The sequence below is a fragment of the Hesperophylax consimilis genome, chromosome 25 (assembly GCF_061612785.1).
Source record: "Hesperophylax consimilis isolate HC1 chromosome 25, BYU_Hcon_1.0, whole genome shotgun sequence".
In the NCBI taxonomy this organism is placed as follows: Eukaryota; Metazoa; Arthropoda; class Insecta; order Trichoptera; family Limnephilidae; genus Hesperophylax; species Hesperophylax consimilis.
In genome coordinates, this window is record NC_142860.1 from 2056747 (window position 1) to 2075592 (window position 18846).

An 18846-nucleotide genomic window follows, 5' to 3' on the forward strand; every position below is an offset into this window, starting at 1 on the left:
TTAGTAGGAAATTTGTTCTTGATTTCCTCCTGAAAAGAGAATAAGAAAATTATTTAGGTAGGTACTTACTTAGTATGTACATATGTAATATGTTTTTGAGGTAGGTACTTTCTTGTGATATTTTTTTACAGGTTCCATTTTTTAAGTCTGGCAAACAAAAGAAAAGAAGCTAGTTTTGACAGATGGATTATTGGTGGTTGGTGGAAAAGAGAGTGGTATATTTATGGTGGAAAAGCAGGGAAGAGAAGGTTTATGTTTAGTTGGAGGATAGAATTAAAAGATTGATTATGTGTGGTGGGAAAGATGTAATAAGAGTAATTTGAGCATTCTAAACAGAAGAGAAAGATTCACAACAAATGGTTGTTTGAAAATGTATTTTATACATTGCAGTACTACATCCGAGAGTGGGATTTGAGCAACATAAATATTCTCCACTGGGTCCATTTGGTTCCTAAACATTTGTAGCCAGTCTTCAGGCCTCTCACATCCTTCACGATTCATCTTCATCACAGTCAATCCTCGGTTTGGTCATTTAAGTAATTTGGTCATGATTTCTGCTGTCCTGTCATCTCGCATTCGGTAAACTTGTCAAATTCCGCTGCATGCAAAGACTCTTTAAAAGAACAACACTTGATTTCAACTTAAATATCTAATCGAGACAACCATTTAAGTCGGCGGTTTAAGTAAACATGAAAATATAGATTTTCAGGTTGTTAGTTTGGGTTATTTTAATAAATACTTATTTTTTACTTAACTTTGAATAAAAAATTGAACTTTAATGCATCTTTTACAATCTCCCATGACATAAATCATTATGTTTTGTTGTAATTTAGTTGAAACCAAGTTTTATTTATAATTTTTTTGCATAAAGCGTGCACTGGAATTTGACAAGTTCTCTATTAAGACTATTTGACAAGTATCTGGCATTTTTTCACATATCCAATATTTCTCTGTATTTTGGGAATACAGAATATAATGTTATATACCAATATTTCTCACAACCGTGGGTAATTCATAATACATATACAACCAGTATGCTGTTTTAGTATTTTGTCAATTTCATTTATATGTGTGTCTCAAGTTCATTTTCAATGGGTAATTTAAATGCCATTTAAAATTAAATTGGTCTCTCCACATATAATGTTTGTTTTTGCTTGTTGAATTTGCCTTTGGTTGAAAGATGTAGCAACTATGTCGGATATGGCATTGATAAATACAAGAAATACTAGCCTGTAGTTCCGTCTCCAATCGGCTGGCAGGAATGGCGGCCCTCTGGGAGAAGATGGCGCAGCATAGAGGGGTGGCCAGCGTCAGGCAGGACGCCACCAGCATCACCTGCAGGGGCCCGGCTAGCCAGGGCCTTCTCACAAACACACCCTTGCGTTCCATTAGGGATATTACCACAGGAGTTATGACTGCAAGTAAAATAAGACGAGTTAATTAGATTACGAATAGGATATTTTTACAGGTATTTGTTTATCAAAGCCTGAGAGATTTTTTTGCATATTCAACGACTTGAACTGACCGGCGGACAGGGTCAGTAAAATGGTTAGTAAATTTTTTCAGCTTCGTCTTCTACTGTAATAATTGCCCTAATCTAAAATGCAATCTACCTATATAATAGTTTTCTGGGTTATTTCAGTTAAAACAATCTTTCAAATAAGAAAATGGCGGTAATCAGATTATTCTATTGGCTGTTCTAATTGTACAGAAATATTCCTGAGCACATTTATTTTTAGACTACACAGGCAAGTGAATGTTGGGTTACAATGAGACATCGTAAACATTTAATCGTGTTCACATTGGAGGCAAAATGTGCAACATATCATTTAGGAATGCTGTGTTTGTCCTACCAGTATTTTCATGGAAGATGCTCTGAAAAACTATCATCATAGAACTCTTCGGCACTAAAACACACCCAAGAAACACCGTAGTTTTCAAATTCACCATAAATCAAAAATATTTTTGACTGTAGGTACTTATTTGATTTTGAATGGTTTTTTATTGAATTCAAAATGCATAAGTGTGCCCTACTCGGTTGAAATTTGCCACTTGTCACGTTAGTACGGTCAATTTTATGTCCTGTTCTTGTGCTTAACACTTCGACAGCGGATTGATTTGCCATTTTTTTAATGTTTTCTCCCTTCTACAAAACATGGACCTCTTCAAAACCCAGGTTCAATCATTACCTTTTTTAAGACAAAGCACTACGTAGTTGAAAATTTGATCGATTAAGACTTTTCATATGCCCAGAAAAAGATAATGTATCAGGCCTAAAAAAACTGCTTTCTACCCCGCCAGGCGTTGCTGTGGCTAAGTCAGTCTGCGCAGATAGAGAAACAATAGTACGTGTTGGTTTTACGACCCACAGATGGTGTGGTGTTTTAAAAAAGCATGTTTTTACCAGTCACCAGTGACATCAATATAGTATGTATAGGTATATAAAAACACATGCGTGTTCGAATGCAAAGTTTTGTCAAAATTTCAAAGCAATCGGGGAAGAACTTTCGGAGATTTAAGATTTTGAACAAACAAACATTTACATTTTTATTTATATATAGGTTTTTCCAATAAGAGGTGTTATGTGTATTTAATTCCGGCCATAAAATGATTTTTTATGGCCGGAATTGGATGGTATTGATCTGGACAACGTTTACTTTCAACAAGACGGCGCTATGTGCCACACAAGCAACGAAACCATTGATCTTTTACGGGAAAAGTTTCCAGACCGTATTATCTCTCGAAGAGGTGATCACAATTGGCCACCGAGATCTTGTGATTTAACACCTTGCGACTTCTTCCTTTGGGGCCACGTGAAAGAGAAGGTCTACGCCAATAGCCCAGCGTCGATTCAAGACCTCAAAGATGGAATTTGTGAGGCTATCGAGGACATAAGACAGCCACTTTGCGATTTGGTTATGGAAAATTTCATGAAAAGGATATGGTCCTGTAGGCGTGGTCGTGGTGGTCATTTGACTGATGTTATTTATCACTATTAACGACATACCTTCCTCTTTATAATGAAATAAACATTCAATTATTTATATTAAAAAATTGCATTTTTCTTTGAATATCAAAATAACACCTCTTATTGGAAAACACGTAGATAGAAGATGTGGCAAATTAAGTTCTTTAGAAATTAGTGAATGTCCTATTCAAGTTCTGTTATTATATGTTTATAGGCCAGTTACTTGACAGAACTGAAATACTAACAGAACTTGAAAAGAACTATTACAGAACTTGAAAATCAACTTTGAAATTTGAAGAATTGTTCAAATTCTCTGAAACAACCCGTACTTAAACAATTGTGGCTGACCTTCGTAAAATAAAATTAAACACACTTTTTGGCAAAGCATTGACAAAGATGATAAGATAAGCAATAAGAAGAAATGGATATACATAGTGTTTTTTAAATTCATGAATGATTGGCTATGTTTCAATATGTATTTGGTGTCAGTATATTATCTATTTCTGATCCCCTTATGCTTTGTATCCAGCTTTTTATTTGAGTTTTAAATACTATAATGTTGTTATAATTTTTTTATCAGAATGGTATTTTGCTGTAGACTTTTTTACCATAGCATGAGAAGTTTTTTTGTAAAAATGTTGGAATCGTAGTTACTTGTTGGATACGTTTTCGACCCTGACATCTAGTGTTTCTAATATGCGTGATAATTACTTGATTTCGTGATCTAATCATTAATCTACGCTTTATAAAATTAACCAGTAATAATAGCGGCTGCGTGGAATTAATAATTTTAAAAATATGTATTACATCAGTAGGTTAAATAAAATGATCATAAATGTATACTTTTGAGCGTGTCCAAGACGCTTCTATTCAAGGAATAACAAAGCTGTTTGCTCCGATATCAGTAATTGAATGATATTTGTATTATAAATTTAACACAGACTGAACAAGTAAATAAAATGTAGTTTGTTTGCATAGAATCAAGACAAACAAATCGGCTGTATGTATTTAGCATGCCAAAATGACTTTGAATCCAAATACTTTAATAATCAAATGATTTATTGACCCATTTGCTCAGACTCAGACGACCAAGTCATATTTAAATACCAATATAAAAATTATCAAAATTTGAATCCTAAAATAACAACGGCAGCCAATGTTTTTGCTATTAAATGAAACCAAAAATCTTAAAATATTCAAAATCAAATATGGCTACTAACAAAGTGATAAAAGGTAATGAAAGATTGATCTAACTTCACTAAAATGCAATACAATGTGCAGTACTTTATGTTATTGTGATTTTAAAAATTAGGTAAAGGTGAAGTGTGTATGAAGAATGAGTTAATGATGAATGTAAGTGATTTCTAAACGAAAATCTGAAACAAAAAAATCAGAAAAGGAAACGGTCACATCTGGGACTCGAACCCAGGACCCTTGTCTTTCCGGGACAGTGCTCTACCGACTGAGCTAATGGGACCCTATTCCCCTCGGTCACTTTTAACTGTATCATACTTCGAATAAGAACTATGTACTAACATTGTCTTCATTTTTTCACCGCACATTTTTATTGGCAACAACTATCTTTATGCAACTATTTTTCTGCTTCAGATTTTCGTTTAGAAATCACTAATATTGTCTTCAATATTTAAATATTACAATTTGAGGTTTTACTCAATAAAGTTATTCCGAAAAATAAAAATGAATTTAAGTCTAAAGTCATGGTTTTTTAAAGAGAGAGTACGAAAACAGTGTGCAATATAGTTGTGAATGAGGAATACTTGGAGCAGATGGATGTAGTTTTTGTACTTGGGAAGTATGTTTTTGAGAGACGGAAAAGCGGATAGAGATATCGAAAGAAGGGTAAGTGCAGGTAACTGCATTATTGGAGGACCGAATGCGGTAGGTGCAAAACATTGTCCAAGTGAAGCTAGCAGTCTATAATGGAGTTCTGGTACCCTACCCCGAAGTATGGCAGTGAGGCATGGAACGGGCTGAGGAAAAATGAAAGTAGACTGAATGCTGTAGAAATGAGATCCCTGAGGCATAGGTGTGCTAAAACCATGTATTATCAATCGTGTGAGAAATGTGAAGATTCGCAAGGAATGCAAGGTAATGAGTAAGATTAAGAAAGGGACGCTTAGATCGTTAGGGCATGTAGAATGAATGAATGAAGAAAAGGAGAATATATATGGCATGAATGAGAATAGTAGAAAAAGTCGGCAACGCCTGAGGAAGATATGAAACGTTCAAGTGAACCAAGTAGGTACTAGTAAATAGAAGCTGGACCATGCAAAGTCAAAATAACATAAGGGTATGTATAAGACAGTGCTCTGCAACCGGTGTGCCGTGGCACACTGGTGTGCCGTGAGCCGGACACAGGTGTGCCGCGGTCAAATTCAACGTATTTGACATCTTACAATATTTCATTATGTATTTAATACACAATGACAAAATATTTTTCATAATATTGTCTATTTTTCATTGTCTGCAGATACTGTTGAAAGACGTATTCACAATATATTAGAAACACTGATTATTAAAACTGTTATTGGCTGAAGAATTCGCGCTTCAGATCAACGAAACAACCGATATTAAAAATAAAGCACAGTTGATAGCTATTGTACTTTTCGTTGACGAGGACTTTATTAAAGAACATTATTTATTTTGTAAGGAGGTTCCAGAGCGAACTACCGGTGAAGAATTTTTTCAAGTAACCGATGATTTCTTCAAAATATATAATATTAAATGGAGCAATTGCATTGCTGTTTGCACAGATGGCGCTGCGGCAATGACGGGTAGTAAAAAGGGTTTTGTCTCTCGTGTAAAACAAAAAAATCCAACGTTACAATTTACACACTGATGCATACATCGAGAAGCATTGATGGTCAAAAATTTACCGGGGGAACTTTTGAACACGATGAATGAATGCATTAAAATCGTAAACATAATTTAATCAAGAGCCCTAAACTCGCGAATCTTTGGAATACTCTGTGTAGAAATGGGAGCCGAATATGAATCCTTATTGTTTTATACTGAAATTCGTTGGCTATCCCGAGGTTAAGTTTTTTGCTAGATTGTTTGAGCTTCGTCACGAGGTTTCTTTTAAATCAAAATATGCCAAAACTATATCAGCACCTCGATGATAATTAATGGATAGCCAAACTCGCATACGTGGCTGATATATTCGAGAATTTGAATGAACTTAGTAACGAACTTTGGCAGAAAGAGTTGAAAAAAGGATGTTTAGAAATGTACCAAAGGATCAACCATAGTACAATTGAAAACAAACAATTAACTGTGGATCTGGCCCAACAACATTTAAGTATGTTTCAGCAGAAATTTGGTCAGTATTTTTATTCCATTAATACGGAACAATACGATTGGATTCGAAATCCTTTTGCAACCAATGCAATAAATTCTACGGAAGCACTGCCTCTGCAAATTCGAGTGGAATTTACAGATTTAAATAATGTCATGACATTAAAACTTCACTTCTCCGAAGATCAATTGGATGTTTTCTGGATTTACGTTAAAAAAGAATATCCTCACATTTCGGTCAAAGCATTCTTAACACTACTTCCATTTTCAACGACATATATTTATGTGAGCAAGTTTTTCAACGAAAACTTTTCAAATAAAAAACAAGAAATTATTGTAAAATTAGTGTATCAATTTAATATCTATATATTTTAGCTTTTGGTGTGCCGCGGAATTCTAGGAAGAAATTTGGTGTGTCGTAGGTGAGAAAAGGTTGCGGAGCACTGGTATAAGAGACAATGTATGAATGTGAATGAAGCAAGGAGTGTGTATCAAGACAGAGTTATTTGGCGGTCCGTCCTATCTGCCTACCAGTGTGAAGAAACAATGTGATGGTTAGTTAGTTTAGTTAGGTAAAAGCATAAAATTGTACCCTCTCCGTATTTCTCAAAATTGTTGAATGTAGAATAAATAGAGATTACAACAGAGCTCAGAGTGGGAGATCCATAAAAATGATATTTAAGCAGTTTACACAGTATATAAAATATTATATTTAGGTTACCCATTCCCGGCAATGCCATGGCCACACGAGACATGGTGACGAGAGCTATTCCCTCCTTAGCTGCGGCGGCAGACTTGCCTATCCTGGCTCCTTCCTCAGTCTCCACTGGCACTCCTTCTGCAATCTCCCTGGAAATTAATACAAATATGTTCATATGGAATAAAGTAGACCCGCGTCGGAAACTAATAATGAAGAAAAGAAAAAAAGGTGTTTTACTTATGGGATGCCGAACTCCCTAAAAACCTAGTTGGCTGACAGTGATTTCATAATTACTCAGTGTTGTTATGTAAAGCAATGGTTTTGTAAATTACACTGTCACCAGAAAATACCGTTTTTATGTATTTATCAAAATTTTATGTAAGTACATATAATATTACATGAGTAGTTTTTTTTCCACGTAATTGCAGATGGAAAATTCTGCAAATTGCCAGAAAGCTCACCGATCGAGCTTGGACGCTTCATTCACACAGATCATCTGCAGTTAAGATGTAGTTTGGCGGTTACTTACTTCATTCTCATCATGGGAATGTTGATACAGTTGGAAGCAGCCACGGCAGCAAAAGGCACGAGGCGACCAACCACCTTGGGCATGCTCTGGAAATACAAAACAACATACTTGTCACTACGAAGCAGTCATTACTACGGTAAATGAGAATGATTTATGCCAATCCACTGCAATTCTCTAGCCTCAAATACTGGTAGCTGCTTTTTTTTCTTTACATAATATTTCAAGAAATATTAAAGATTGTATCCTTGATTAAGAACTTGAAAACCTTACAGGTCATGAGATCATTTTAAGGTTCTGCAGATCCCAAAGACTGCGATGAGCTGGTAATGTGGAAAAAATAGAAAATGATGAACCCAGGGGGGGGCCATAGTGAGCCCGGGCCCCCAAAATAATATATACATGCAGTAGAGCCTTAATAATCCGAACTAATGAAACGCAACACCTGTTCATACTCGCAAAGCTTTTGTTGGATAGAAAAATTAAAAGAAACAGCTGTTTGCTGAGGAAAATTATATTTAATCAAAATTTTCAACACCATATTTAAGAGAAAATCACGTTCCAGACATTTCATCTTTCAAACTCTCCATTATGGCACACATTTGCACAATGGTAAAAGTTTTATGTTTTCATTTTGGCGTAGAAACCATGTATATAACCTAAAACACTGTGTGCAGCACAGAAGAGCGTAGTCACGGTGCAAGAGCTCCTATGTAACTACATAAAAACATAGCATTAGCAGCCTCGGTATGAGGAGACGGGGGTCATTCGGCAGTTCGGATCAGTCTGGATATGTGTAACGGACGTAGTTGGCCACATTATTTTATTTCATAACAAAATGTTTTACATTTATAAAATGTGCCTACCCCACGCCACTGGCAAAATCACCACTCCCCGCCACTGGTCATTTTGTTCCAATTTTCGGCCCAGGCGGCCTGAAAACTTTGACCCCGAACGGCATCGATACCGCATCGCGCGTCTACCATTGCCGAGCGGATCGATGTTCCATTTTTTCTATGTAAAATTTACTAGGAAAAATCAATTTTTAAATGTTGCAAATGTCTGTATTTTACTTGTACATCCCCTCGGCGGTAGTTAAATAAACACTATTTGCTATGTATTACCGCTGAGGAGATACTAAAAAAGCTGTTTTTCACATATATGTATAACCATTTTTGAACAATATTTTTTACCTTGTTTGCGTGTACAAAAATCCAGGAACCTCGTAGCATAGTGAATCTTATCTCTTTCTGAGCGCTATGTTACGGGGGACCTGGGAAAAATACTATCTTAACAGTATTTTACAAATTTGATCGCTTTCAAGATCATTTTTACACTTTTATTTACAAACTTTTCTTATTTTTTGTCGTATCTTGACAAACAAAAAATCTAGTTGTCAAGATACACATTCTTATAACTACTATGCATTTAAACTATGTAATTGTTATTCATGTAAGCCTTCAAAATCTTTTCTAACTCGCAAATTCAAGCGACTACCTTCGACCATGCTACCGGCAAAATGAATATGCGACATTTTGCCGGGGCATATAAACACATTACTGGCGCGGATAGAATCCCCCACCACTTTTCTACTCACAGCCCAATGTCGGGTGCGAGTCATGCTTATTGCATATAAGCAGCCACATAATAAAATAAAATTAGTTCATCTTTACCACCGAAACCAAGCGTTTTATTATCTACAAGTGACTCCTGCCCACCATCTGCCTCACCTCGCCAAGTCTTCTGCTCCAAACCTTCTGGTGTTACCTCCTCAAGACCAGCCGGCCCTCCTCTGGAAAACCGCCAACGCCAGAAGCGAGCAGAGACGAAAGCACACCCAGTACCCAACATTCACCAAGCACTGGGTGCGGGAGGCAGATTCATCAAAAATATTTCTACTATCATCATCATCGGCCGTAAAGGAGCATTCTCATCGGTTGAAGACACGGTTTGAAACCGGCGCCTAAATCTACAGTCTTGTGCGGACTCCCGTCCAGTACAGTATGGATTATCGAGGCTCTACTATAGAAGTTTTTTTAAGAAAAAGTGTTAATTACTTCAACTGACATTTTTAATTACTTCCAAGATTCCGTTTCATTAATTCATTAATTTATTTGATCAATCAGAAAACAAAATGCCACCCCTGTGCCTTTGGACTGGAGGAGAATAGCGAGGGACAGCAGTCAGTGGATGAGACCACATCCCACCCTGCGATGTTCCTAGTGCTGATGATTAATGATTACATCATAGATACCTTAGTTAGAGAGTTCAGACTAAGAGCTGTAGCCAGAGCTCCTCCTGTGGCACAAACGTAGGAGGTGAGCAGCTGCCTGTAATTAAAAAGGAAATATTATAATACTAGCTGGACCCCGCCACACGCTGTGGCTCAGTGCAAATAGAGAAACATAGCACTTTTGCTTTTACATCCAACAGATGGCGCTGTTTTTCAAAAAAGCATGTTTTTACCTGTCACAGGTGACATCTATATAGTATAGTATCTAAAAACTCACGCAAATTCAAATGCAACATTGTGTTAAAATTTCAAAACAATCGGTGAAGAAGTTTTGGAGATTTAAGATTTTTTCAAACAAACATTTACATTTTTATTTATATAGATAGAAGATAGATAGATAGATTAATAAATCTTACTTGTGAAGGTAAAACATATATTTTGTGAGCACAAGGAAGCTCTCGCCGTGGTTCCATAAGAAAACAGAAAAGTGAACAAGAAAAAAGTACCTAACCTAATCTAATCTAATTGAACTGAGCGTAGCGAACTGCTGTTTTAAATCAACCATATGGCATTTTATCTGTCTGAAAATTTGTTTTTTTATGTTTTGGTTCGAGATGGTGGCCCAGCTTTGCCCATTACAATTTATTATTTATTTAAAAATTACACATTATATCATTTTAAAAACGTAACTACATATACCAAATTAAAACACAACATCTCCATCTGAAAAATGTAATATGTATTGATAGATGACATTATAATTCCTATGTCCAGATAAGATTTCAGAATTAAACACAGAAACTGTCAAAAATATTGAAATCGAAAATTGAAATATATATTTCATAATAATACCTCAAAAAGAACGTAAAGCGTAAAGCACCCAGTGTGGCATACGTTATCAAATAGTAATGCACCTTATATAAAAAAAATACATATATATTTAAAACAGAAATGGCAAAAATCAAAATTAAAAAGTTTTGAAAAGGGTTGTGCTTAAGAAAATAGTTAGGTAGGGAATAAAGGTCTTACTTTTGTGAGATGGGAGAATCACCGGAACGGTTGGTATAGTTAACCAGAGCATTGAAGGACTGATTGGTCCACTGCCAGAAAACCACCGCTGGAGTGGAACGGTAGAACATCAGCATGCCTGTAACATTACGGAAAACTAATTTAAAACAATGAAATTATAGAATTTACAAGCATAATATATAATATATAACAAACTTCTGAAACTCTACTAATTTAACTAACTAACTAACCTGTTTCCCTACAGGGGTAAGCAGAGAGGACGGACCGCCAAACAACTCGGTCCTGGCACTCAATCTTTGTCTCAATCACATTCATACATCATCTCATACTTCTGTTATTCTGACTCTTGACATGGCCTGACTCAATGATTTGGTTCACTTGATCGTGCCATGTCTTACTCGGGCGTCTCCGACATCTTCTATCATTCACACATGCTAAAATTTAATACATTTAGTATTTTTATGCAAGAAGGTAGGGTAGGCAGTGCTTATGGACGGCACGTTTCTGGAGACAAATTATAAATACAGACAGGTATATTTACAGGCAGTGATGGCCGTGTTGCAGGGCACCTGGGCGCTCATACGACCAGGGAGAAGCATCATCTCCCCAGTATCGGGGTGGAACGCCGAGTCATACAGGTTCTTCGAGCGCCACAAACCATCAACGCCCAAATTCGACGGGATCTCTCCATCTTTCCTGGAAACACAATGCAAACATTACTGCCACAGATCGATATAATTATTTTTGAATCAGGGGCATGATTTCAGTATTAAAGACGGGAAGGTCAAATTAAGGTAGAAATAAAATAACATATTCATGAGAAGTTTGGTCCTATGTCCAAAATATTGAAAATGAGTTAAATACGTTGTTTCGTTTGGAATTTCATTATCTAGCTTAAAGTAAGCAGCACTCTTCATTAAGTAGCTTAATCATCGAAATGACTTAGCAAAAATGAGCCCAATGTCACAATAAATTCATTTAGAGGTAAAACAGTTATATATGTATATGGTAATATGGACATAGGACCACTGACCTCTGAGGTGCAGATATTTATACTCTATTTCCCACGCCCTCATTAACATATTCTTAAAATATAAGCTAGAACTAGACTTAACCTAAACCTTTGAACAATGCAATTCCAATTCAGCTAAGTAACTTGATTAATATTATCACCAACTTCATGCATAATATGCATTTTTAACAAAAAAATTGAATGATTTTACAATGGTGTTTATATGCCATCAGCGTGGCACATAGTAAGTCGACAATCAACTTTAACAGCCTACGTGGCAGAGCGGGAAGAGCTTATGGAAGTAGTTTTCTATTCTTCTTCTTTTTTCGTATGGTGGGGGGGTCAGAGGGGAACATCTAGGTCTGTGAGCCAATCTAGGGCCTCAGGTATCGCCCTGTAGACTTCATTAATCCTGCCAGGAAACGAATGGAGCGGGCATTCGTTGACCACATGTTCGGTGGTCTATACCCTGCACTCCCATTCACACATCGCTGACTCTTTAAGGCTCCACCTATGCATCATGTGGGCACAGGGGCTGTGGGAGGACCTTATCCGATTGCCGATGGCCGATTGCCACTCAAGTTTCCACCTATTTTCTGGAGTGAGAGGTTTAGGCTTTTTCCAGAGCTCTCCTGTATTTCCTCAGTGTTGCAATCGTTCGCCTGATATTTGACGTGGTTATGTTCGTGCCAACTACTGCATGCAAAGATTGTGTTCGCCGCACTGTTTCACCAACACTTTTAATGTTACCACTAGCACGGGTAGGGCAGTGAGTGATGTGGCAACCAAAATAAATGGGACAATGACTACAAATTATATCGCTACAAAAAGGGCCTAAAAATGGCTGAAAGGTCTTCCCGCCAAGGGGAATCACTGAAGTAGTTTTCTCTAAGGAGTGTTCATGCAGTAAACTTCCAAACACTAGAAACAACAACAACAAACAAGACAAAAATTCACCTGTGTGAATATCTCTTTACACACTTATATTTACAGTCCATAGGAGCGGAATCCAAAATGCACTCATTGACAAATCGTTTTTATGAACATTGGTCATCTGGAATGACGCTCATTCCAGTATCATCTACCATTGTGTATGTGACTTCCAAACTTTTTAGAAATCTGCTAGATGTCACTTTTAGTTAATAGAATATTCATCTGGACTTTTCTTTAAACTCTGATTGAACTCCTGTTCGGGCATAACGCAAAGAAATTATAATTATTTATTACCTACATCCTATTGTTCCCACCTTGCCATCGGGATATAGGGATTTGGTCCCCGGCGCTCGCTAGTACAATTTCTACCACCTACGGATACGCGTCTCGGGTCACATTTCAATGGACATTTCTTTCGTGGTCGATACCTAGTGACGGAAATAGATTAATACTGTGTGAGATTGGTGCCATCACGGAAGCTGTAAGGAGATACCAGTACAAGGTAGGACTTTCCTTTAATTCTGGTGGCATCCTCAAATTCCCATTCCCGTTATTTTTCCCATATCGATCAATTTGCACCCGACACAGACGCTTAAAGTTTTTTTAAGAGCTATCGAAACATTGGTCTTCAGCCGGATAAGATTATTATGATATACTAAATGCGTAGAAATTGTATTCAAATAGTTTAAATGGTTCAATAATCGTACGATTAAAAGATTATTTCAAGTAGTTATTATTTCTTACCGCGCGCCGCGGTTGTATTTCATAGGTGGGTAGTAATTTCAGTACATATTTCAAAATGGACAAGAATGAATCTAAGATTGCTTCTTTAAAGTTAAAAAGGCAAAGATTATTTGGGCGTATACAAGCCGCATATGATCTTATTAAAGATTTAAGTATAAGTTCAAAGTTATGTCAATTCAAGGCTAGAATGGATAAAATCGAGTCGACATATGAGGAATTTCAAAGCATACAATGCGAACTGGCGGACCTGGTTTCACTTCCCGAATTTGAGTCAAAAAATGATATTTTGGAAGTTTCCCGTGTTTTTGATGAATTGTACTTCGAGGTCACGTCGGCGCGTGACACTCTCGAGGCGAATAAGAATGGTCATAATGACTCATCAGGCGAGGAATTGCAGCGCCCGGGTCGAAGTTTTCTGGCACCAGAAATAAAAATACCATCGTTCAGTGGCCACATTAGAGATTGGCCTCCGTTTTTTAATTTATTTAGGAGTCTCGTTCACGAAAATACAGTTCTCACTAATATTGAAAAATTTCACTACCTACTAAGTTCTTTGAAGGGCACAGCATTATCCCTGGTTAAAACAATTCCAATAATACGAGAAAACTATGAATTAGCCTGGGAAACATTATTAAATCAATTTTCGGAGTCGAGAGCATTATTTATACACTATGCAAACTCTATTTTAAATTGCGATTTCACTAGCAATGTGGAGATATTAAATGGTTTACGTGAAAATCTTTCCGGTCTATACGAACTAAAACGACACAAATTATTCGAGGAATTTATTTGCCATTTTGTTTTACAAAAAATAGATTTGAATACGCGGCGGTCCTTTGAATCTAGGATTGATAAGGATGAAATTCCGAATGTCGAAAAATTAATTGATTTCTTGGCAACGCAAAACCGCGTAAATATGCTTTCAGATTTAAAAGAAAATCGTAAGTCTAAACGGGTTCTATTTGTTAAAAATGATTACACGAAGAAAATTATTTGCAATCATTGCAAAGCCGATCACCACATTACAAAATGTAAAATATTTCTTGGATTACAAGTAGACAGTAGGAGGGACTTCGTCAAAAGAGAAAGATTATGTTTCAATTGTTTAAATCCACATCTAATTAAAAATTGCCGATCTAAATTTCGATGTAGAAGTTGTAACAAGTCACACAATACCCTTTTACATAGTGACGAAAGGTCACCTTCACCGAACCGCGATTCTGAAAACGAAAACTCAGCAAACTGTAATGCTGCGTACACAGTGACAAAACGCTCTATTTTACCTACCGCGCTGGCAGAATTCCTTGACATTTCAGGACGCAGAAAACGCGCCAGGATATTAATTGACTCGGGCAGTGAAATTTCGTTCATGTCTGAAAAATTATATAATGCTTTGGGATTAAAATCGAAGAAATGGTTAGGTACTGTCACTGGGGTCAATAATGCAATAGTCAACAATGTGCAAGGTTTAGTCACTTGTAAAATATATCCCATTCAGAATCATTCTTTTGTGTCAGGACAAGCGATAGTTATTTCAAATATTACGTCCAAGCTTCCGCCCGTTAATATGCATGAACCGTTTGAAGAATTCAAACAGTTGAAGCTGGCGGATCCAGATTTTCAATTTCCAGGCGATATCGACTTCTTAGTGGGAACTGACTTGATATCAAAAATATGGAGACCAGGATGTATTTCAAGCCGTAAATGTAATTTGCTGGCCGTGAATACAATATTCGGATACGTAGTCATGGGTTCATGTGTAGCACAAATGAAAGATGAAACACAGGCTTTTGTGACGTCAGCTTTAACTGCAGTCGAAAACAACGACTTAAATTACGCTGTAAGACGTTTCTGGGAAGTCGAAGAGATTTCTAACGAAATTATTCATAATAAAGATGATAGTGAATGCGAAAAGATATTTAAGGCAACGGTTAAACGGGATATTTGTGGCAGATATGTAGTAGCGCTACCTTTTAAAAATAAATCGGAAGTAAATTTAGGAAGTACATATGATATCGCTCTTAAGAGATTATATAATTTGGAAAAACGTTTGTCGTTAAATCCAACCTTAGCGGAACATTATCGTAAATATATGAAGGATTTTATAGAGCAAGGCTTCATGTCAAGAGTTACCCAATCGACTGAGATACGGAATACCAATTACATTCCCCATCATCCGGTCGTGCAAAAAATTAGTAATGATATTAAAATTCGAGTGGTTTTTGACGCTTCCTGTAAATCAGACCGACAAATTTCTTTAAACGATTGTTTATATTCAGGTCCCAAATTACAAAATGAGATAGGACAAATTTTATTAAAGTTTCGCATATACCCGGTAGTATTTACTACGGATATTCAAAAAATGTTTTTGCAAATTCGAATAAGAGAAGAAGACACTAGCTATCAAAGGATTCTTTGGCGTTTTTCTCCTTTGCAGCCGGTAGGGCAATACACACTTAGCACAGTCACGTTTGGTGTGACTTCTTCGCCCTATTTGGCAATCAGAACTTTACATCAGCTAGTGCAGGATGAGGGTGCACAATTCCCAAAAGCTTCCAAGGCACTGTTGTCGGATACATACGTAGACGATATTGTTACTGGTGATTGGGAGCCAGACAGCGCCTTTCAGCTTCAGAGGGAGCTGAAAGAACTACTTGCGAAAGGAGGCTTTCAATTAAGAAAATGGATGAGTAATTCGCTGCCGGTATTAAAGGACATCCCGAGTGAACATCGGATCCACTCAAGTGGTCAGGTTGTATTTAATGATGAAACATCTGGTTCGTTAAAAATTTTAGGCTTAATTTGGGATCCAGAAAAGGATACCTTTTCATACTCCGTGGAAGAAAAGTTAACGGTATTTTCAAAGCGTGCAATACTAAGCTGTGTTGCTCGCATATTCGATCCTATTGGATTAATAACCCCTGTGGTTTTCAAAGTAAAATGCCTTTTGCAAGAAATATGGAAAATCAAGATAGGTTGGGATGACTCGCTCCCTGAAAATATTATCATTTTGTGGCAAAATTTCTTAAATGGATTACCATCGTTACGTTTTTTACAAATACCTAGACATTGCAATACAATTAAACAGTCAAACTGTATTTTAGTAGGATTTTCAGATGCTAGTGAGTTGGGTTATGCTGCTTGTGTATATTTGGTTACGAAGGAAGCACACCCTAAAGTGACATTACTTACTAGTAAATCTAAAGTTGCGCCACTGAAGACATTGTCAATACCGCGCCTTGAGCTCCTGGGAGCTTATCTGCTTTCGAAACTGATAAAAATGACGAAATCGTCGATTGAAACTCTTATACCAATTACAGATATAATATTATTTTCGGATTCTACAATTGTTTTATCATGGATTAAGGCACCTCCTCATACCTTAAAAACATTTGTCGCGAACCGCGTAATTAAAATACTCGATCAAGTCGAGGACGCAAGGTGGTATCACGTTGTTTCAAAGGAGAATCCAGCAGATTTAGCTTCTCGCGGTTTATATCCGCCTCAAATAATAGATAATGAATTATGGTTTCAAGGCCCTCCGTGGCTAGTTCAGTCGTTACAGAAGTGGCCGTTAGCTTTACCGGAAACATTAAGGGTTGAACAATTGCCAGAGGTAAAGTCTCACGTCTCAACGGTTTATGAGCCGCATGACTATTTTAAGGGCCTAGGATTTTTCCGGTTTTCATCTTGGACACGTCTCGTGAATGTGGTTGCTTGGTCCCTCAGATTCATAAACAATGCTAGGCAACAGAGCAAGAGCGGTTGTAAGCGTGGAATTCTAACCTGCTCAGAAATAAACCACGCGACTATGGTCTTGTTAAAATGCGATCAACAGTTTCATTTTCCTGCTGAATTCCGAAAGCTCAAAGGAGATGGGGTGACCACAGTGGCTTTTCAAAAATTAAATGTTTTCATTGACAACGAGAATTTACTTCGCGTTGGCGGGCGGCTCTGCAATTCTCGTTTAAATTACAATACTAAGTTTCCAATAATCCTTGCGAAGAATAGTAAAATAGCTGAGCTTCTTATATTATATTACCATAATATATATTTGCATGCCGGATCACGAACCTTGCAGTTCCTGATTCAGCAAAATTACTGGATTATATTTGCCCGCAATAAAATAAAGAATTTAGTCTCAAAATGTGTGAGATGCGCACGATTGCGAGCCTTACCAACAACTCCTCTCATGGCCAGTCTGCCAGAAGCTCGTGTCACACCGAGTCGCGTATTCAGTTGTGTAGGGGTGGATTTAGCGGGCCCATATAGCATAAAGGAAGGAAAACGCAGAGGTGCTAAAACATACAAGGCTTACTTTGCGATTTTTGTTTGCATGTCAACGAAGGCGATACATCTCGAGGTACTCTCGGATCTTTCGTCTGAGGCCTTTATCGCTACACTTAATAGATTCGTTTCAAGACGGGGTATCTGTCAAGCCATTTATTCTGATTGTGGTACAAATTTCGTTGGGGCTAAACGCCATTTGATTGGAGCACAAAAATTCTTAAATAAATGTCGTGATGATGAACTTATAATGCGCACATGTTCGGAAAGGGGAATAGTATGGAATTTTAATCCTCCTTCCAGTCCCCACTTCGGGGGACTATGGGAAGGTAACATAAGAGTGGTAAAGAATCATTTAAAGAGGGTATTAGGAGATAGTTCGTTAACGTACGAGGAGTTTACTACTATTTTAACCAAGATTGAGGCCATACTAAACTCGCGACCGCTGTGTTCCTTATCATCAGACCCTGAAGACATTCAAGCTCTCACTCCAGGTCATTTCTTAATAGGTGAACCGCTAATTTCAATTCCCGAATATAATTATTCCGAGGTTAAGACCAACCGACTCAATCGCTGGGAACACTTGCAGAAAATCACGCAACATTTTTGGCAGCGCTGGAATACCGAGTACTTACAAGAGTTACAAAATCGCGTTAAATGGTACAAGGCTACACGTAACCTCCAGGTAAATGACCTGGTAGTCATTAGGGATACCAGGAGTCCTCCTTTAAAATGGCCGCTCGGCAGGATAAAGGAGGTGAAACCAGGTTCGGACGGGGTCGTTAGAGTAGCCTCAGTTCAAACCAACGACGGGGTATATCTACGGCCTGTGACAAAGCTTTGCCTTTTACCCATAGACTAAATAGTAACGTTCGTATATACTTTTTTTTTTGTATTTTGCACGTGTATTTTTAGTTTCGCGTGCATCTAGTTTGTAAGTAATAGACTAACTGTTAGGATTAAGTTTCTTTTCATATACCTACTGTTTTCATGTAGCTTATTTGTTTTTTTTTTTTTTTTTTTCGGGTTCGACCAGTTTCGATGGGTATTGAAAAATTGTTAATTTTGGCGGGCGGTATATGTTCGGGCATAACGC

General features: G+C 37.2%; 1 protein-coding gene across 1 annotated transcript in view; it reads right to left on the reverse strand.

Moving 5' to 3' along the window:
* Positions 1–545: 545 nt before the first annotated feature.
* Positions 546–18846, reverse strand: part of Sfxn1-3 (Sideroflexin-1-3) — a 28075-nt gene continuing 9774 nt past the window's right edge. Inside the window, exons 3-9 of the mRNA XM_089646656.1 lie at positions 11316–11470; positions 10775–10892; positions 9767–9842; positions 7516–7601; positions 7008–7135; positions 1227–1415; positions 546–613 (exon numbers count right to left, since the gene is read on the reverse strand). Coding sequence (XP_089502782.1) covers positions 546–613; positions 1227–1415; positions 7008–7135; positions 7516–7601; positions 9767–9842; positions 10775–10892; positions 11316–11470 — 820 coding nt within the window. The remainder of the gene's footprint in view (positions 614–1226; positions 1416–7007; positions 7136–7515; positions 7602–9766; positions 9843–10774; positions 10893–11315; positions 11471–18846) is intronic.